The following is a 22,214-nucleotide window of genomic DNA, read 5'->3' on the forward strand; positions in this document are numbered from 1 at the left end:
TGAAATTTATGTGCAAGGAAATAGGAGATTGTTTTCCATTTATTAGCTCATTTATCACATCCTTCTACAAAGTTAAATTGGCAACTATCCCAGACGATCATCAAAATGCTTTGGTAGTTAAATATCCAAATTTGTCATTTATATGACTTCCCTTTACTTAAAATGTAAATAAAAATACAACTTTAAATAGTTCCTTCTTTATGCACTCTAATAATTGAAGTCATCTATTCAAGAAATATTTGTTTGCACCAGGCATTTAACAGTTGAAGAAGTAATAGTGAATAAAGTAGGTACTGGTCCTGTTCTCATGGCATTAAGAAAGAAAAAAGTAACAACAGCAAAAAAATACATTTGCACTATAAATTATTTGAAGATGGTGCTATTGCATTTGAAAGTGAAAACACTGTAAAGGAGGGTACTCAGGCAGTGGTTGGCTGAGCAACACGCAAGGGCTGAGCAGGAGTCAGACAGCCAATGTTCTAGGAACACAGCCTAGAAATGCAAGTGAGAAGTCCTTGGGATGAGAAAGAACTTGACACGTTACAGGCAGTGAAGGCCAATGTGTTTCGAGAAAAATGAGTCCAAAAAATGGAACAAATAATAAATTTGGAGAGAGATTCAGGAATGAGCACATAGCCAACTGTTTACTCTTGGCAAAGAAATTAAATTTATTCTAAGAGGAATGGGAAAAGACATGGCATTAAGCAAGAGAGCTTGTGTGATATTATTAACAAATTGAAAACTCATTTTGGCAACTGAGTGGGATTAAGGTGTGTTAGGAGGAAGTGAGTCTGGAGAAATGCAGAAGGTGATTGCTGTCATCCATGCAAAAGGTGACAGAGGGTCAAAGTTGGGTGTGGAGGTGGAAGAGTGGAGAAGGGGATGTCTTCTGGTGGAGGCCTATGGAATAGGCCATTGGATTGGGCATGGTAGGTGGGGGAAAGAAGAGAATGGCTTTCTGGCTAGAAAAACAATGTAAATAAAGACATGGAAGCTTCTGGGAGGAAAGGCTGGAGACAGGCTCTTTTCTGAACCTCCTGTGTTTGAGGTATTCTTAAGACAACTGAATCAGAAGGTCAAATAAGCAGCTGGACACAAGCCTGGTGCTCAGAGAGCAGTGCACAGCACTGAAAGCTTTAGAGGAGAAGGAACTCACCCAGGAAGACAGGAGTCTTGTGAAACTGCAATATTTAGTGCCAGGGTACAGAGTGAGAAGTCAGGTTAAAAAAAAAAAAAGCCCAGTATAGAAGGAGGAAAATAAGATTGTATTTTCTCAAAAGATGACAAAAAGTGCCTAGAAAGGGGTTTTACTGTGTTTCCACTGGTTTCTGAAAATTTGAGTTAAAAAAACAAGAACATAGAAGTAACCATGGTCAACCTTTCCCAGACCAACACCCCTGCACTGACACAGGTCTGAGTGCCATGCCCAGGTGGCAGAACTGTTGGAGAATCATCCAAGTACACCACCCACTGAGAAGAACCTCTTTTCTCCTGGAAAAAGTGACACTGATGTCATTTTAATAGAAAAGATCCATATAAAAGGGCCCGCTGAGAGAACCAGCCTAATGAGCCCTGTGCATTGCCCTGAACCTGCCTTCACCGGCCTCACCACACCTTCCCTGGGACAGTAGTTCTCCAGATGCACCACTCCATCCGTCCTCTCCCACCTACGTACCTCATCCACATCTGCTTCTGTTCTCAGTGGTTTTCCTTATTGCCCTCCCTTCTTCCACATCAAAACATTCACCAAGAATGTCCTGGACTTGAATTGTCCAATATAATACTGTCACTATCCCCAAGTGACTACTTAATTTATGTAATGAAGCAAAGTTCAGCTACTTTTCAAGTGCTAAAATAGCAAGCACTTGTGGCAAGTGGCTATTGTGTGAAACAATGCAGATATAGAACACTCATGTCTTCTTTAAGAGTTCTCTTACTCTAGATAATGGCCTTTTCCAGTGAAATTCACTGGCTCCCAGGCACACTTCCTTAAAGCACTGCAATGTCCTCAGGAAAATGACCTCTGAACGAATATTAATTGGATCAAAGACTACACATTGCTTCTCCCCTTCTTCATATTAGTGACCCCTTCATTATTTTCAAGGAGGTAACAACACTCCTATCTTGAAAGTTTTTGGCTACCCAGGTTCTTTTTGACCCAGAGGTACCCATATGACGTACAGCTAATAAATGAGAAATAGGAGAAAATTCCTGGTGAGATGTCCAGAAAACTATTGTTTCCCCAAGGCAATTGGAAACACTTAGCCACTAAGTGTCCTTGGCTTTTTCCTTTTTCTTACCATTTCTTTTATTTCCCTGAAAGATGGGCTATCAGTGAACATGTCAATATGACTCATATTTTCTGGAAGGGCAGGGCAAGGGTCAGGGTCACCTGAGCATTCTCAGGCTGCCATATCACCATCTCCCCCTGCAGTGAAAACCTGCAGAAACAGTACTTGCATCAGGCATCCTGAGCCAAACATGGTTCCAGCTGATACACTGACAAATTCAGGAAAGAGTTTCATGATTTCAAGGTGTGATTGGGAAGACAATCTTCTGCTGCTGCATTGCCATCTCTGGTCTGAGGTCTCCCCCAATGTAAGAAACCATCCATGCCCTGCAGTTCCTGACCTCACACTCTCAGGCTGCATGATTTCCTTCAAATTGCAGTTATGAACTCGAGAACTCCCTGAAGAAATGGGAACTGATTGTGTAATTAAGAGGTGGCTCTTCATTATCCCTTCTTGCTTCTTAAATTGGACTCCTGGGCAGCTATTCCAGGAGCAGAGAAGAAAGAAGAAAAGCAATAAGCAGCCTGTTTCTTATTCTTACCCTGGGCATGTGAAGGGCAGGAGGGAAGTCTCTGATTGGGCTTATATTAGGCTAAAAATTAAATACACATGAGCCAGCATGTGAATATATTTTCTTAAAACCATATATCACTGAAAATGAATAAATCTTAGGAATTATCACTCTAGAGGAAGCTTTTTTTTCCAATAATGACTTATTTAATAAGAAATCCATTTGTCTATAGGCCACATACATTTTTATTGTTAATAAAAATGTTTAGAGAGAATCCACATATGGTCTAGGCTGATTGAATATGACTCACAAACAAGCTAATTAAATGAAGAGCTGTGTTGCTTCATGCTGATTTTCTCTTTGCCAATCATATTCAGGACTCTTTCTGAGGCTGTAATTTTGGAGCAGTCAAAACTGAACTGCTCAAAATTATGAAATTAGTTACATTCACCTTCAGGTATAATTGCAAATTTATCCCATTCGACCTGTGCTGACTTATTCATCCTTAGCTCTATTGTTAGAAAGGTGGATAAACAATGTTGGCTCTTGGCTCTCATGTGCCTGCCGAGTAGGTGGGTTTATGGATGTTTTTAGTTTTACTTATTCGCTTGTTGCTAAAATGCTCACCTGCCCCACTCTGGAGTCTAGGACCACGCTTTGCTTTCTGGCAACACATTGGCTATACAGAGTTTTGGACCATTTCTCCTGGGGAAAGGCCACAGAAACTCTGAATCAGGGTCCGGTTGGTAAACTGAGAAAACTATCCAAATTAGTGATTCTCAGTTTTGTTCTCTCAAGCTAAACTGAAAGGATGATGTTTATGTGTTTCACACTTGAATATTAATAAGGTTTGTTCATCACTGGCTGACAGTGACCGGGGGCAGCTAATTGCTATGGAAAAATTATCTGCAACTCCCTCCATGAGGTACAGAATTGGTGACTCTATAATTCCAGCCTCTTTCCAAAATGCTGGGCAGCTAATGCTTCAAGGCAATGAGGCTGACGTACTGATCTTTCCTGTCATGCAGATGGCCGTGTCCTTCCTTCATTCTCCATCACAGAATAGAAGTGTCCATTGGAATGTCCACCTGGTACACAGAATCAGGAACAATTCATCATTATGCCTCATCCTTATCATAAAGCCAAAAAGGTTACACAATTACACTTCTGTACACATGAGTAAATCAATGCAGACAAGGCAAATGACCTGTCCAAGTTTCTACAGCTAGAAAAAAACAGAACTAGAATTCAAATCCTGGTCTATCTAAATATGATGTCCCCATTCAACTTGCAGCACGGCACTGTCTCACTTAGCTTAAAGAAAATGGTTGCTTCTACTCAAATGTTACATGAAAAAATGCAGACCAGTACAGTATATGTATTTGTATATATGTGTAAACACACATACAGATAGATACATATAAATATCAATGCAACTGAGCATGCTCTATACACAAATTATCAAAATAGCCAATGAAGATTTGCAGATCTAGATTTTGAAAAAGTTCTTCTCCCCAATGAAAGCCTGGAAAAAATACAACAAAACGTCAATGGATATTATTTTTGGAAGACCGACATACATGTAATTTTTACTGTTTTTTTTCTTATATTTTTTATTTTTATATATTGAAAAGAACATTAAAGATTATTTTAAGGTCCCACTAACTAAAGATTAAATAAAGAATGATAAGTGGATAAAATAAAGAATTTATGTTATTCATAATAATGAATAGTGTGAAAAAATAATCCTTCCCAAGGATGGATCCAAGAACAGCTGAAAAGAGCTCTGGATGCAAGAAAACAAAATACATTTCATAACAAATATATTTCCACTTCTGTGATGTGGCCTAGCCTTGCTAGGGCCTAAACGATCTGCATGTCTCATTCCCACACATCCAAATATCAGCTGTTCAAGGTCCAAGTCAAATGCAATTGCTACTTGAAGAGTTTTCTCATTCCAAATTGGAAAATCTTTGCCTCTCTCTTCCTACTGATCATTTGTGACTCCCTTAGGTTTTATTTTAGTTAAATAAAGTTATTGCAGGTCTTTTATCTAAGTTTAAAAACACAATGAGCTGAGGGAGGGATGGGGAGGACCAAAGGGGAGAAGGCTGCTTATATCCACAAGAACCAGACAGACTTGAAGATATTACGACACAGCACAGTGTCACTGTGTCATATTGGGAGAAGTGTGAAGGGATTTCAGAAAGACTTCCTGAATACGATGACTGGGAAACAGTGGAAGAAAGGCACAACTGGAGTTTTTCAGGAGAAGTGAAGAAAAGGATCATGCAGGTAAGAGGAACAAAATCACAATACATCCAAGATTTCTGTCTCTGTTGCCCTCCATGAAGGAAAGATGTTTTTAATAAATGGAGACATTGGTACAAGAAAAGCACAGATTCCTTCCCTCATTCAATTGCTCAAACCTGGGATCCACCCTGACTTCATCCTGCTCCTCACATCATTCAATCACAAGTTTCCATAAATTCTTTCCTTAGGTTCAACTAAGCATTCAGATTGACCCTTCACCCTAGTTTCCTTTGAAGGATATGGCACAGGACCCAGGTCCTACCAGCAGGGTGGCACCAGACATCAGACAGTGTTCCTCATCCCTTCCTGTTGCCTAGGGATGGCCTTCTCTCCAGTTAACAGGTGCGTGTAGACAAGACCCACGTTGCACGGATGTTGAGGATTCTCTGGCTCAGAACAAGCCTCACAGCCTTCTGAGCCTAAGTCTCTCCTGATGGTTCTTTTGTCAACATACAACATGGGACTTACAGAAAGGAAAAGCATGATGTTTTCATCAACCCTTTATGTGAATTCAAAATCCCTGCTGATCTAGTTGAAATTTATCCATCCTACATCCACATCACCATGAGCAAGATTGCCTGAAAACTTTGGCCTGCTCCCACTTTTTCTGTTTCCAGGAAACCAGAGCTAAGACTTCAACAGAGGATTGGAGTCTCTTGAAGCAGGATGAAGGGTTTGCTCAGCCTGTTGTCCACACTGTTTCTGATCCTTTCTCCAAGCATATTGGTGGCTCCATCTCTACCGTCCTCCTTCTAGATAGTGCACCTCCATCTCTCACCAGGGCTCATCTCCTCACATCCACATTCCCCACCAAACCCATCCCCCTACACACACATGCTCCCTCTGGCAATCCGTATTTCACTGGACAGCCAAAGGTACTTTTTAGAATATGATGTTGATGTTATTATCTTGTTTAACTCCTTCTTTGGTTTCCTATTGTCCTTTGAGTGAAGCTCCTAGTCGGTTACAAATTTACAAAATCTGTCACACTCTTTTCTGCTTTCTAATCTTGAGTCACTCTGGTTTTCTCTCCACTCCTCAAACACATCGTCCTTTTTCTTTCCTGCTCTCTGAATGCTGTGTCACCCTTGTCACTTCAGCCCCTTGGCCAAGTCCATGCATCCCATTACTACCAAGCATGGCTGATGTGCTGGTGAGTTCATGAAAGCACATCGTCTACAGCAAATGATCTCTGCCTGGAGAGGAAGGCATTGGAGAAGCCTCCCCCAGCCTCCAGTCTATGTTCAGTTTCCCCATTGTGTACGCTGTCTCAGAACTAGAGCCCCTCTTCAAACCTTTACCTGTTGGCATCCCTTTGTCAATGTCCCCTGTCAAGCTCAACTATCAGCTCTAAGACAACAGATACTATTGTTCTCCTGCTCCCACCGAATCTTCAATGTTGACCAACAGTGGGTACTAAATAAATATGTGCCGAATTAAAATAAATAGCCGGTTAACCAGACTAGAAGAATTTTCATATAAAAATATTTAGTTAGAAATTTAAAGAAGAATCTGAAGCCCAGAAGAATGATGGATGCTAAGAAACCATCTTCAGAGATATTGGCTTAAAGATAAAAGTGGAAGAGACTGAGATTATTCCAGGGCAACAGACATGCAGAAAAGACATCCAGAAATCAATTCCAGGGAAACACTAAGATATTGGTAAGTTACTGCATGTGAGCAACAAAAAGCAATGAAGAAATAAAATTAAAAAACACAAGAAAAGAAATACGTTGGAAGGTGTGCCTGAAGCCCAGGGAGGGTGACATTTCATGGGGATTTAGGGAGGTGTAAGCTACACCCCTATGCTAAGAAGTGGTGGTCACATGGAATGAGAACTTAAATTGCCTATGATTTGGGCAACTAGTCCAACTAACCTCAGGCAGAGTCAGTGATGCAGAATGGTGAGAAACAGAGCAAGTTTCCATGGACTAACCCAAGAGAAAGGGAAGCATACAAATCAGAGGCAATGGCATTATATATATATCTTGTAGATAGAAATAGATAGATAGAAATAGACTGATATATTTATAGTTAGAAATAGATTGACAGATTTATAGTTTAGATATTAGATGTCCCCCAAGAGCTTATGTGTGAGACAATGCCAGAAAGATTAGAGGTGAAATGATTGGATTATAAGGACTTTAACCTAGTCAGTGCATTAATCCACTAATCAGGATTAACTGGGTGGTAACTAGGCAAGTGGGATATGGATGAGGAGATGGGTCCCTTGGGGAGTAAATTTGGGGTATATATTTTGTCCCTGGAAGCAGAGCACTCTCTCTGCTTCCTGGTTGCTATGTCCTAAGCTGCTTTCCACATCCATGCCCTTCCAACAGGATGCCCAGAACAAAGGAAGCAGCCATGTATGAACTGAGACCTCTGAAACTGTGAGCCCCAAATAAAATTTCCCTCCTCTAAAATTGCTTTTGTCAGGTCTTTTGGTCACAGTGGTGGAAAAGCTGCCTAAAACATGTACTAAACAAGACAGAATTTTTTGTGTGTGACTGGATTTTTTTATATCGACTGAGGAATATGGAAATGTTGTGGCTTGAGGACTCCTGATGGCCTATGTCTTCCTAATGGTGCCCCTGAACACTTGAGCAGATCCACAGAAAGCTTCCCTTCCCCATAGAAGGTGCACTATTTAGCAAGAGCTGCTTAAACACTATGGAGATGGATGGTATTCTGCTGTTTTGGTTTGGCAGCTTAGGTTTTACACATAAGAAGAAAATCTATTTCATACAAAAAGAACAGAAAGGTATAATCATCCATGCCATCCAAAACTGAAGACCAGACCATCACAGATATGGCTAAATTGTACATTGCACTTTCTGTATATATATTTAATAAGGGTGATCTAATATATGTATCTAATATATGTAAGGTGATCTATATATGTATGGCACACTTATGTGCTAGGTACTGTCTTAATATTTTAATATGCATCAATTTCCTTAATCTCACAACAATCCTTCCTACAAGATATGTTATTATCATTTTATAGATGAAAAATAGAGGTTATATCAATTTCTTGAGGCCCTAAATATAGTAAGGGGCCTCAGGAAGAGCAGGGATGTACCCAAGAAAACCTGGATTCAGCCTGATGCACTGTCAATATGCTAAGTAAATGCTTAAGACAAGCATGGGAATTTGTGACCTCCTTACCATTTGGTTTGCTATGTTGTATACTTCACTGCTAAAATTGCTATGGATTGAAACATGCTCAATAATATAATGTCCCTTTTATTTTCTTTGCAAAGATAGCCACGGCCTAGAAGGAATTCAATACCATAATAGCCAAGGCCCCTATAATCCTTTCCATAAAGCAATGAGCAGAAAATAGAGGAATTAAAACCACATTATCTTTACCAGCTGCCTTAAAGAAACCACAACTTGCAGGTAAGTGCAAAGCTAAAGTGAGAAGCACTGGTATCCTTTCCAGTGCAGTTTAATATGAATTACAGTTGATTTTCTCTAATCCCAGATTTTATATTTACAACTTCACTCATTCACAAACACTGATTTGCAACACTAAAACCATACTCGCAGAGCCATCCCAGGCATTTGAGAACTCAGTAGCGTGGTGAAATACCTGACTTGCCTGTGCCTCACATTCCCAGTTAAAATCAAAGAGGGTCACGCTCCACCATCCTTTTCCAGCTCTGTCCTAAATATGTGTCTTTCTCATGGTTTATGTTTTTCACATTCTCATGCTTTTTGATGGTGTCAGGTGGCCCCAGGCACAGTGTTGAAGTGCTGCCCAGGGTTTCTAAGTTCAAGAAGGCTGTGACATGCCTTGCAGAGAAAATACATGTGCTATATCAGCCTTTTTCAGGCCTGAGTTTATAGAGATGCTGGCCTTGAGTTCAATGCTAATGAATCAATTATGTATTAGATAACGTGTCTTTACCCAGAAACATAAGTAAAACACTTCATTATTGATCAGTTGATGCAAACATTGTGACCACAGGCAGGAACTGATGCGGTGTTATCGCAGTGTTCAGGGTGACCTTTTAGAATGTAACTACCAAAAAGATCAAGAACTGACTGTGTCTTGGGCTTTTGTTGTGGAGGAGTGCTCCGCAGAGCACCGGAATGGGATGCTGAGTTCTATGTGCCATTCCTACCTCTGTATTTCTCATGATGAACTTGACCAGGCTGTTGTGAAGCATCTCTCTTTCCAGGAATTATCCCTGTCCGAGCAACAGGACTCGGAGGAGTGTGCAAAAGTGTGTGCACAGGCCTGGTGTCAAGTCTATGGCAGAGTGCAAGGTTCTGGGCTCTTACCTGAGTCAGTTACTTAAGGGACTCCTGTGAGCCAGAACAAGGTAAGTGAAGCACACGTTGTTACATATAAACAATCTTTTTAAATATTGGTGTCATCCTAACCCCAAATTTTTCAGAGGCATCATTAGAGAATCAAAGTAAATTTTAATAATAATAATAATAATAATAATATGAAATATTTTCAAGGGAAATATCCAGTACTTGTTTCCTTTACAAACTTGAAAAGAATTAAGTATCCAAAGATCTTTGGGTTGATAAAATGCTTTCGTTAAAATCTAAAGTACAAAATAAATAAATATGTGGTTCTTAGAGTTAGTTTAAGAAGTCGACTAAGAAGTAACCTGATGGTAGTGATTCAAGATGGTCTGCATGTCTGGTTATGTTGACCGGCTGCAGGAGGATCACTCTCTTCTGCTACATAGGAGCCAGGCAAAGACCCACCTGGACTTGCAAATAAGTTCATCCTCTGACAGTTATGTTCCATGGCACCACCGAAGCAGCAACCCCCAAGGAAACAGTCTCTGTGTGTTTGAATCAGTATCTACTAAATTTTAATCAAGGTTTTACAAGGATCAGGTTGACAGCTTGTCTATGGATATTGTCTAACCTATTGTTAACTCCTGGGTAAGAGTGGACGGGACAGCTGTCAAAATCTAGATGGTGTTCAAAGAATAAGAATTTGTGAGTGTGTGCTGCAGGACCCAGAGAACACTCCCAGGCCCTCCGACACATGACTGTGTTCCTTTGGAAAGGATATTGTGGCAGTGGCAGTCAGGACACACTCGCATGCATCCCTTCATCCTTGTTGTTCAGGGACTCCCACTAGGTGCCACAAAGCCTTTGCCAGACACAGGACCATGCTCTAAGAACACACCTGTAAGGCGTGCTGATGTGGCAGGGGAATAAACACCTGCTAGAAATGGTCATTAGGGAACCCTGATAGATACTTAAGGATTGTGTCTCACACAGGATCCCAGAGCTTCAACCCTGTGCTGAGTTGAAGCCCAAGGTGACCATGTGACTGCACTGACCACGTGAGTTTCATAGACTGCTTCCTCCTTCCTGCCACAGCTCTCTCACCAGCATTCCCAGCACCTTTTCCATAAAGCACAGCCAAATCCTTGTCTCAGCACCTGAGTTCCTATAGGGTTTCGCTACAGAGTTCCAAACTCCACTTCACGCTACAAATCAAGTGACTGGTGTTCTGCTTTATGTACTGTACTTCACAAGTCTGGTTCATGAAGGTCCATCCCTGAGGTTCCAAGGAGCTCTGCAAAGATGGACACTGTGGATCCATTGGATTTGCAGCACCAACACATTAGGCAGCTTTATGCTGCTGTGACCAAAATACCTGACAAAAGTAACTTAGGAGGAAAGATTTATTTTGGCTCATGGCTTCAGAGGTTTTAATCCATAGAGAGCCAACTCCATGGTTCTGGGCCTGAGGAGAGGCAGCGCATGATGGTGGAAGGGTGTGGTGGAGAAGCACTGCTCACTCGTGGCAGCCAGGAAGCACAGATACAGAGAGACAGACAGAAAGTGGCCAGGGACCAGGGAACCTGCTTCCTCAGGCCATACCCCATCTGCCTATGAGTCCAATCAAATTATTAATCCTTCAAATCCACCGAGGAGGTTAAAGTCCTGATAATCCAATCAATTCAACTCTGAACATCATGGAATTGCCCAACTCATGGGATTTGGGGGGAACATTCCAGATTCAAACCATAACAGCAGAAAATTGGTAAAATAGGAACACTTTGTGAGCTGCTGTCTCACCCAATCAACATCTGATCTCATCTAATAGGAAGGCTGATTTGTTTTTACTTTATTTATTCCCCAAAGTTGGACATAAATAGTTTTATGTAGGAAAACACATGATCTGATGGGTATAGAGATTTAACTGGTTTTTACAGAATTAACCATTCCTACCAAGTCACAAAATGTTGGGCCAAGAGGCCCATGAGAACTAAACACTGCACAACAGAGAGAAGGACAACAAGAACAAGAGAACCAGACAAGCATATGGAACTTCCAGGTGTCCCACTGTCTCAGACTCATAGTTCAGACTCATTATATATAATATAATGTTGTGAAAATTAAATGAATTAATATATATTCTGTGCTTTATGAACAAAAATAACTACAATATGCATAGACAATTCTGGTAACCAATACTAGTGAAGGGAGGAACTAACCTAAAAATAATGTTGATATAATGTGGACAGTCTGATGTCACTGAGGCCCAGGGACTGATCTGATCTACACAGCAGAGCTCATGTCCTGGGTCTGCCACTCTTTAGTTAGGGAGCATGAGCTTCTCCAGCCTCACTCAAATTCCCATATATGAAATGAAGAGAGTAGAAGTGATCTCTTAGGATGGATGCACAGCATAAGACAAACCTCCAGCACCGCGGATATTTAAAAGGGCTTTTCCTCATGTCCCATCTCACAGGAAAGAAAAGAAGAAAATATTTCCCATAAAATTGTCCAGTGTTTTACAGTTGGGAAAGGAGAGAAGAGAGAGATGACACAGGTGTCAGATGGATGATAGAGACAGATGATCCCCTAGTCTTTCTTCTGAACATAGGATATACCTTTGGGGTTTTCCCAGTAATATATTGCCCCATGTACTTATAATAATTATCTTGGAGAGATGCAATTACATTTTTTTACTGTGATTACACATCCAGTTCAATCGTACTGAAAACCCTAAGGAGAAATAGCTTGCACCCATCAGTCTCTACAATATGAATCATCTGAAGACTGAGATACGAGACTGTGACACCCATTCCCTCCTGGATGAGGCTCAGGTGGGCGTCTCTTTCTGAGACTCACATTTTTGCTGCTACTTTGCTGACTGCTGTCCATCTGCCTCATTCTTTCTCTGGACAGTTTATTATTTTCTGTAATCTCAAGTTTGGTCCAAGAGCTATCATGGAAATGGTGCATCTATCACCTGTGATTTTGTAGAGCATAAACTTGGCGTGTTTTTTCTAAGTTTGTAGGATAAAACTTCCTCTATCAGTGTTTATGAGTGAAGTCATAAAACCATGATAAAATGTTAACGTCCATCAAAATATTTTAACTGTGATAACAAATATCACTGTACTTTGTACATAGTTCAGACTCAATGATCCATTACTGTGTATTTTCCAATGCCCCTACATCAAGAGTTCAAGGACATAAAGGTCACAGTGAATCTAACTGTGTGTTGCCTTTAGGTCTAATGTGATAATGCTTTTTGTTTTTCCTCTTTTTAACAGCACTATAAAACAGGGGCAAGGAAGATAGAAAGGCAGGGACAACAAGTGGCATGCAGACAGCAAGAGGCTGCGGGGCCCATCACCAACCTCCACAGACCACACCGTCCAGGTCCTCACAGCGGCGATCGTCACACTCGCAGGTCTTGCCATACACCCTGCGGTCTCCTGGCGGGTAGCACGTGCATTTTCCACATTCACATTTGCCTGAAAATTGTAAAGAAAGGGCACCCTGATTAGGAGAATCACGGAATCAAAGGATTCATGAAAACAAGCACAAATGCCCAGGATGTGGGGAGTAGCTGTGACAAAGGCCAGCTCAGAAGTCCTTCATAACGTCTACCCTACTTTTGTTGAACACATCTTTGAAGAATAATCCCATTATCAAACTTTCTGGCTACTTCATATTAAATTCAGTTTAATGGTACCATTTAAAATAATTGAAGCAATTTATATACTTGGGCATAATTTAATATAATGTACTCTTTTTAAATATCTTTTTAATGGGGGTAAAAAAAAATGGTCACTGTTACCTTTCAATGTGGTATTTGAGTGATCTGTGCAAATGGTTGATTCCATAGTTCATGGAATTACTTCAATGCGGAATATTCCCAAAGATCTTTATTATGTTAAACTTAAGATTTAAAAGTACAAACATTTTTTTTTTTTGGAATGAGTTGGGCTCATAGCTAGACCATTCCTCAACTAGTAACATGATGATTTTTATCATTATTGCTTGAGCTGTCACTGTGTATCGCTATAACTCCTTGCACTATGTCATTTTGTTTTTATGATACCACGCACTGACTACCATTTTACTAAACAGGAAATTGAGACATCCTGAGGCACAGCCACTGTTCCTGGAGAACCAGAAAATAAGGGACAGAATCAACACTCACATCCGTTCTCATTAACCTTCAGGATTACGCACCTAGCTATTAAGCCATATTGCATCTGAATATAATCTCAGCACAGCAGCAGAGGCTACATGAGAAAGAAAATTTCTTCTGGGGAATCTTCTTGGTTTGCCAGAAATTCAGTTGGGTGACAGTGCTCCGAGACATCTGTTACTCTCTGTCAGTAGCCCAACCATCATAATTACACACCCACTGAAATGAGCCAAAGATGTTCAGGCTGACCCTGCAAAGCTCTTAGTCATTCTATTGCTGCATTTGTATCTTGTTCAGGAAATTCAGAGTTGGAAGATGATGGAGGAAATAAAAATTGGTATTTAGAATCGCATAATTTCATAGCTGTAATTACAGATAATCTAATGCAGCGATTCAGACTCTTCCCTGACAGAAGTGGGGGGTTGGCGTCCCTGGGAGAATCTGAAGAAGGAGAAGGCAAGAGAGAGGGGTGTTCTGGTGGCCCCAGCTCATCTCCTCCTGGGAGAAGGTGGTGTCATCTTCAGCAGGAGGCAGGGTCCCCTCCCCCATGATATTCTCTATCCTTTGGTGGCCAGAATGGGGACACACTGGACAGGCACTTTTGGTCAAGAATCATGGGCTCCTAATCTTGAAGGCAGAAGGAAAGGCTCAGCTCTGATGTTGAGCAGCAAGCACCACAGCACAGCTGTAAGCATGCAGGGTGGAGGAGCTCAGTACTCAGTGACAGCATTTAGAAGGGACAGCTCTGGGACTGGCGCCCAGCAGTGCCCTTGCTTCCATGGGTTTCCTCAGTGGCAGATTGTACAAGCTTGCACTCTGAGCCTGAAGAAAATCCTTTTTATTTTAAATCCTAGTTATTGAAGTTGGTTTCTGTAGTTTGCAATCAAGACCCTTAACTGGGGGGATGTAGGGTTCAGGTTTCAGAGACATTGGCCACAAGCTACAAAATGTCAGTTATCCAGGAGTTCAAGAGATCTGCAACACCATGGTGACTTAGGCTAGAACAATCTATTGTATTTTGAAATATAATACCACACACTGACTACCATTTTACTAAAGAGAGTAGATTTTAAGCAGTCTCACCCCAAAACATGTTTCTAAGACAGAATATTAACACTTTAATGCCCAATTTTGTACAAGAAATATAAAAGACAGAAACCTTTGTCTTTTATCGTGAACAGAGTAGATTTTAAGTGGTCTTACCCCAAAACATTGTTGATAAGCATGTGAAGAAATGTGTATGTTAAGTTAGCCATTCCATAATTTGTACCTACTTTGAAACACGTTGTACACAATAAATATATATTTTGTCAATTAAAAAATCAAATTACATTTAAAAAGAACGCTAGCAGGCAAAACCCAAGATTCTCTCTGGAAAAATACACTGGTACATTTAATTTAATTTTTTCAGATGTCGGGTGGCTCCATGACATCCCTCCTATTTATATAATAGATGAGATGAAGAAACTGGGGCGGAATGACTTGCCTGAGGCCAGCTGACTGGACCCCAGTTAGTGGGAGGGTTGGGATAGATTTTCTCAGTGAGTAAGCATCTGGCCACCGTCAGGGTGGACGTGTGAACAATCCCAGTAATGCTGACTGCAGAGGGAAAGAGCTAAACTCAGGGCCACCACCCGTGCGGACCTGTTGGCTCACTGTTTCCCCACAGACAGAGGTGGGAACCATCACTATCAGTCCTGAGAGGGAACACATTCCCAGTTACAGGCGGATCCATTTTTACATTTCAGGTCAGATGCATTTATGGTGAAAATTTATTCGTATTTTAAGGCGTATGGCGATTTTTCTGAATATGCATCATTGGCTTCTGTGCTTCTTTGGGAAGAATGAACTAAATATTGACATCTGTGTTGAGATACAGCCATTTCATTGGTTTTACCATAGATGGTTTCTGTTTTTCACATTTCTTGTATAAAGTTGGGCATTAAAGTGTTAATATTCTGTCCAAGGAACATTTTCTTTTCCTGTGAACTGTATTTCACATCTTTTCCAAGTGTCAGAAAATAATTAACCATTTGCAATTCCTCTTTGATATGTATCGACTGGAGTCTCATTTTCTTTTTTTTTTTTTTAAGACATCTTATAGCAAGTATTAGCTGAATCAACTTTATGCATGTGAGTGTAGTACATTTGAAAGAATATAATCACCTCTAATGGAAAGGCAAAAAAAAAATCAGAAAAAGCTAATTTACTGTAAATAAAGAGTGAAAAAGAGTACATTCCTCATGCAGTCACATTTTAAGGTGTATTATTTTGCTGTCTCTATTCACAACTTCTCTGACTACCAAAAATCTCTTCCACTTGGGTCCAGAAAAACAAACCTTATCATATACCTGCCAGGTAAATTCAACCATCCTTCAATGGGTCAAGTAAATTTCACCAAATCCATGACACCTGCACCTTCTTATGCACACTCACAAATACAACATTTCATCGGTGCATTGCAATCTTACATCATAATGGACTCACACATGTACAATTCAGGGTTTGGTCTATTTCAATCCCTCATACTCTGCCTTTACCTCCCTTCCTCTCTCCCAAGATCCACTTCTTCTAGTCTACTGGCTTCTTCTGTTTTGATGAGGTCCTTTTCTTTCCTTTTTTCTAACTTCCACATATAAGAGAAAAACATATGAACCTTGACTTCCTGAGTCGGTTAACCTCATTAGCATATGGTCTCCAGTTTCATCCATTTTCCTGCAAGTGACATAACTTTGTTCTTCTTTCTGACCAAATAAACTCCATTATATATATATATATATATATACCACTAGTCATTCATCAAATACAACAAAATCAATTCACTTTTCATGTCTTCATAAGGTTCTGAATCAATATTTATTGAACAGATGCAGTAAATAAAAATCATGTGTAAATAGTTTACTAATATTCACACAATACCTGAGCTTTCATGCAAGGAATTATGTTTGTTTCTCCCAGAACACATATGAATTTCCAATTGCTTGAATACCTTCACTTGCATTTCCCAGTTAGATCAAGTAAGTCTGTTCCCCCAGCAAATTCATTATCTTCATTCACAAGTCTACTACTTGTCTTCATAGGTCCTTTATCTGGGAGAAAGGCACTGTCGTCCAATCTGTCACTGACTGCAAAAAGTGGTGACATACTTGGTTCTTTTCTTCTTTTATTTAATCATTCTTCTTTCAATTACAAATTTCACACAATCTACCTCCTTATAACATACATCTGATTATTCTCACAATGTATCCTATTTTGAAAACTGGTGAGAGTAGACTTTGAATGGTATCACCACAAAACGTTGATAATTCTGGGAGGTAATGCATATATTAATCAGCTTGGCTTAGCTATTCCATAATGTATACCTATTTCAAAACATGTTGTACAAAGTACATGTATACAATCTTCATGAATCTTTCTGCAAGGAAGTTCAAGGATCTTTTCCTTGAAGTTCAAAGAAAGGGGAAAGGGAACAGAGTTCCTCAACAGAGTTCTGCACTCTTGGTCTAACTTGCCCTTCCAAGAGCATCCCAGTTGGAGACTCTGCTATGTGCCTTGCTTCTCTGTGCTGTGCATTCTACCACCCTCTGGGAATTCTTACCTAGCAATCTGATTTCCCTCATGAAGCCTTCTTTACCAGTTTACCTGTTTTGTTACCTGGAAGAATGGATCCCTTTCTCTGACCCATAGTACTTTGTCTACACTACTAGTAGAGAACTGAGCATGAATTTTAAACTGGATAACTTAGCATCTGAACCTTACCATAGAGAGTGAGGTCTTCATAGTCCAAATCAGCAGTGAGGTTTCCCTTTGATGTAGGAAAGAATGACATCCACATTTGTGGTCTTCCCTGTCCAGACAAGATTGGAAGCCCAAGGTCCTTCCTTTATTTACTAAATGGTATTACTGCCATTATCTTAATTATTGTTTTAAGGATATGGAGCTGTAACTGTGTCTTCTCAAATAACTCTAAAATTAACATACTCATGAATAAGAACAAAAGATTTTCCAAGCCTGCATTTCAAGCACTAATAAACGTTATTTTATGTTACATAGTGTGAACAAAATCTAAGAACAGAGACATTCAAAGCAATAAAAATAAATCAAGTAATATTTTAGAAATGAAGGAATAGAGAGAATGGAACATGGAGATAACTATGTGAGAAGAAACTAATTCTGTCACCATCAATATAATTCAACCAAAACTTGTCTAAAATTTCTCTATGCTGGTTACATACTCCTATTAAATTTTAATAATGTATATAGTTTTCAAGCACATAAAAAAATCACTCCAAAATTACTTTTGCAAAGGACAGCAATCCCTGTAGATTATATTTTAAAGCTTATTATACAATAGCAAAGAAGAATAATGAACTAAGGTAGATATGGAGAGGGCTAATTAAATACATTTTACACGTTTCATATTTGACATTTCACATGCAAACTACAGAAAAATTCTAAGTCAAGACATTTACAAAATGCACAGATGTGCATAGCTAAAATATGTTTAATTCAAATTTATATTTTCCCACAATCATTAAAATATAAGGTTAAGATAAAAAATCTTCTTTCAAAGGCATTACATGTTTACCTAACGGTGTGCGTTTTTCCACAAGAGTCAAATTAAAATTTAAAAATTCTAATTATTTTGCCTAAAAATATTTCTTATATGAAATTCGACAAATATTTATTAAGAATCTGTTTTGTGGGCTGGGGTTGTGGCTCAATGGTAGAGTACTTGCCTTGCACATATGAAGCACTGGGTTCCATCCTCAGAACCACATAAAAATAAACCAACAAAATAAAGATATTGTATCCATGTATAACTAAAAAACTATTCTAAATAAAACAATCTGTTTTTCAAAGTACTGAGATATGGGAGTATACTATTAAACAAAAGATACACATTTGTATCTTCTCTATAAAGCTTATCTCATTTCACTAGGTATTAATTAACTACAAATAAAAATGTTGAAGAATGATTATATTACCAAATACCAAACACATGCTGTGAGCAATATTACTGACCTCATAATAAAAATTATTAGTAGTATGAAACTAATACAATTAATACTAGTATATGAAAGATCAAAATATTTTAATAATTGTTTTATAAAATACATAGCTAAAATGTGTGGGGGCATTCTCTCATTCTAACCTTAATCTTACATGTAAGTATCTCAAAATCTTAAAGTCACTCATCAATAAAGGAATTCAAAATTTCAAAATGTTATAAATATTTTTGAGCAGCTTTACATATATTGACTAATTTATATGTGGAAATGATAGTGGCAATGAAACTCTGCTCTGGGTTTATCAAATGATTCCTGAACTCACCTATGTAGATTATGACATCCTCCCCACTAACACTGCACTGCCTTCAAAGGTCATCTCAACATAATCTTTGAAAATTATGTTTTTCTCTCTGAATTAGTAGCATATAGGAGAAATTAAATCTCAAAGACAGTTAAAAGAGCAAGGAGGAGGAAGATAGGGAGGCTTAGCAAGAACTTCCTTACTCTAATCTGAGACAGCATGGTGGTCTGCTTGGCAGGAGAGGATGAGTGAAAGTGAGCAAGCACCTTGGATTGTGCTCTGGTTTGGATCTGGAATGTTCCCCAAAATCTTACATTGGAAGCATGGTTCCCAATTCAGCAAGATTCTGAAGTGGAAATTTTACCCAATGATTGGATCATGAAGGCTCTGACTTCATCGTTAATCCATTTGATGGGTTAATCCTTCCATAGCTGAATCTCTCTGAGAGTTGAGGTGTAGCTGGAGGAAGCAGGTCACTGTGGTGTTCCCTGGGAGGATTCATATTCCCTTCAGACCCCTCCTCTCTATCTGCTTCCTGGTTTCTATGGGATGAGAAGCTGTCCCTCTCCAATGCCTTTCCACCATGATGTTCTACCTCACCTCAGGACCAAAGCGATAGCTGTCCATGACTGAATCCTCTGAAACCTTGAGACAAAATAATTTTTTTTTCTCCTTTAAATTGTTCTTGTCAGTTATTTTGGTTACAGTGATGAACAAATCACAGCAAAAAAGTATAATTCACAGCAAATGTCTCAAAACATGTTGTTACTCTCTTAACTCCATTCTCATCTCAGCACATTGCAATCCTCTGGGGACATCACTACTTACTTGGCCAGGTCTCCTGTGACCCAAACCCAGCAATCAATTCTTTGTACCACCTCATAGAGCTTCTCAGAAGAGAGTTATCCCTCCCCCTTTTTTTGAAATATATCCTTCCACGAGTGATTATCAGGTGCTAAGTACTTCTGCTGAGACTATTTTGCTGGTTTTCTCATCCTCAAATAAATACCCAAATCTTGGATGGCCCCAAATCCATCCCACATCCTTCTTTCCTCTTTAGTTCTCAAACCTCATCCCGTCCCTTGGATTCCATAACTATCTTACATGATGAATACGCTCAATTATATCATTAGCCTAGACCAATCCTATGAATACAGGCTGGTTTATAAATCTGCTTAATAATTTGAATAGGTATACATAATAACCCATTCATGCAATATCACTCACTATGGTTACCAGAACTGATCTAAATCAGATGACTAAAAAATGCTTATAATAATCATAATTATATTTTAAGTGCAATTTAGTAAAAATAAGATAGAAAAGTAAAGAACTAATATTATCATTATTAGATGGTGTGTTTCTATACGCAAGATAAAAAATTACAACTGCATTAAAATAGTAACTTGTAGAAAATTGACTGGCAAAAACTCAACATACAGAAATGAATGATTTTTTCTGTACTAACAGTCACCGAATCTAACATAATGAAAAATTGCACCATGTACAAGAACATTAGCAAACGTGAAATAAATGAATGTCCATTGCAACGCACCATAAAGTCACACTGAAGGCCATAAGAGGAGATTTGCAAATGTTAAAAGGACATGATTTGTTATTCAATGGAAAGAAAATGTCTAGTTCATTTTCTGAATTAATATATTAAAGCAATGCAGTGCCAACTAAAATTCTATTTAATGTTTTTAAATTAATGAAATATTTTCAAGTTTGAAATAAAGTAATATTCATGTAGATTATGAAAACATAACTATTTATGTGTGTATATATATATATATATATATATATATATATATATGTAAGCACCGTAATCAGATGTATGTCATGCGTTTACCAAATGACTAGCAATTGCATATTGATTTCTTCCCATTCCTGACCTCGCCTGTATAAATCATGACATCATTTCTCCTGTTATGTTTTGGATATGAGGATTCCCCCCAAAGCTCTTATTCTAATAAAGGAGGTGAAATGATTAGATTATAAGAACTGCAATTTAATCAGGGGATCCATACAGATGGATTAATTATTTGAATGGAATATTGGGTGGTACCTATAGATAGGTAAGGTGGGACTGTAGGAAGTAGATCACCATGTGTGTGGCTTTGAGGATTATAACTTTCCCTCTTGTTTCTTGCTTGCTTTCTGCTTACCAACTGTCATAAGCTAAGAAGCTTTCCTCCACTACACCCTTCTGCCATGATGTTCTGCCTCACCTTGGGCCCAGAACAATGGAATTGGCCAGCCATGGACTGAGAACTCTGAAACATGAGTCCAAATACACTCTTCTTCCTCCAAGTTGTTCTTGTTAGGTACTTTGGTCACAGCAGTGAGAAGCTGAGGAACACACCCACTAAAATGCACTACCTTCAAAAATTATCTCAACATAATCTTTGAAAAGTATATCACATCACATTTTATTCTCTAAATGACAGGATTTATCCTATCAGATAAAACTGAACCATATGAAATGGTCAACTGTCATCAGTTGTATATTATCCAACCAAATACAATGTCATCCTGTGGCAGTAAATAAATTATATTTCTAGAGAAAAAAAGAAGAAAAGACAGAGGAAGAAAGAGGAAAAAATTTTAAATGCATCAACTTAATTAATAATAATTTGGTTGTTCGTGCTAATGGTAAAAATGGAAAGATACTCTGAGATTAGAAACAAGAAAGTTAACTCTCTCATCAGTTCTATTCCACTTTGCACTAGATAATTTTACCAGTGGAATATGGTGAGGAAAAAAACCCACTAATATAAGAAATAGAAAGGAAAAACAAACATTGTTACTTCATAGAAAAGTAAATACAAAAATATAGAAAATGCAAAATGCTATTAAATAGTTTGCATTATTAAGAGCATATTAGCTGCCACATACAAAACATATGCATGAACATCAATTGCATATTTATATACTGACATTAAACAATAACAATTTCAAGGAGACTCAAATAAGTGAAGAGGTACTGTATGTTATTCAATCTTATTAAATTTTACATATCTCCAAATTGACTCTCTCTATTCGATGTGATCATGATCAAAATCTTACCAGGACCTCTGAAACATTAAAAGCCAGTCTATTATTCATGTGGAAATGAGAAACACCACAACCAAAACACTGTTGAACAAGAATATTTTCTGACAGATATGAAGAAGCAGTAATTGAGGAAGTTGGGTTTTATTGTGAGGAGAGACTGAGTGGAATAGAACAGAGAATCCAGAAACAGACCCTAGCATAGATGAACACTCAATTTAGACAAGGTGGCACTGCAGGTCAATAAAGGAATGATGGTCTTTCACACAAACTGGGCTTGGGCAAATAACTA

General features: G+C 38.8%; 1 protein-coding gene across 1 annotated transcript in view; it reads right to left on the reverse strand.

Annotated features, from left to right (window-relative positions):
* Nucleotides 1-22,214, reverse strand: part of ITGBL1 (integrin subunit beta like 1) — a 228,345-nt gene that overhangs the window by 10,687 nt on the left and 195,444 nt on the right. Inside the window, exon 8 of the mRNA XM_081307804.1 lies at nucleotides 12,756-12,872. Within this exon, the coding sequence (XP_081163930.1) occupies nucleotides 12,756-12,872 (117 nt within the window). The remainder of the gene's footprint in view (nucleotides 1-12,755; nucleotides 12,873-22,214) is intronic.

Source organism: Spermophilus citellus, assembly GCF_964194105.1.
Source record: "Spermophilus citellus genome assembly, chromosome: 1".
NCBI lineage: Eukaryota > Metazoa > Chordata > Mammalia > Rodentia > Sciuridae > Spermophilus > Spermophilus citellus.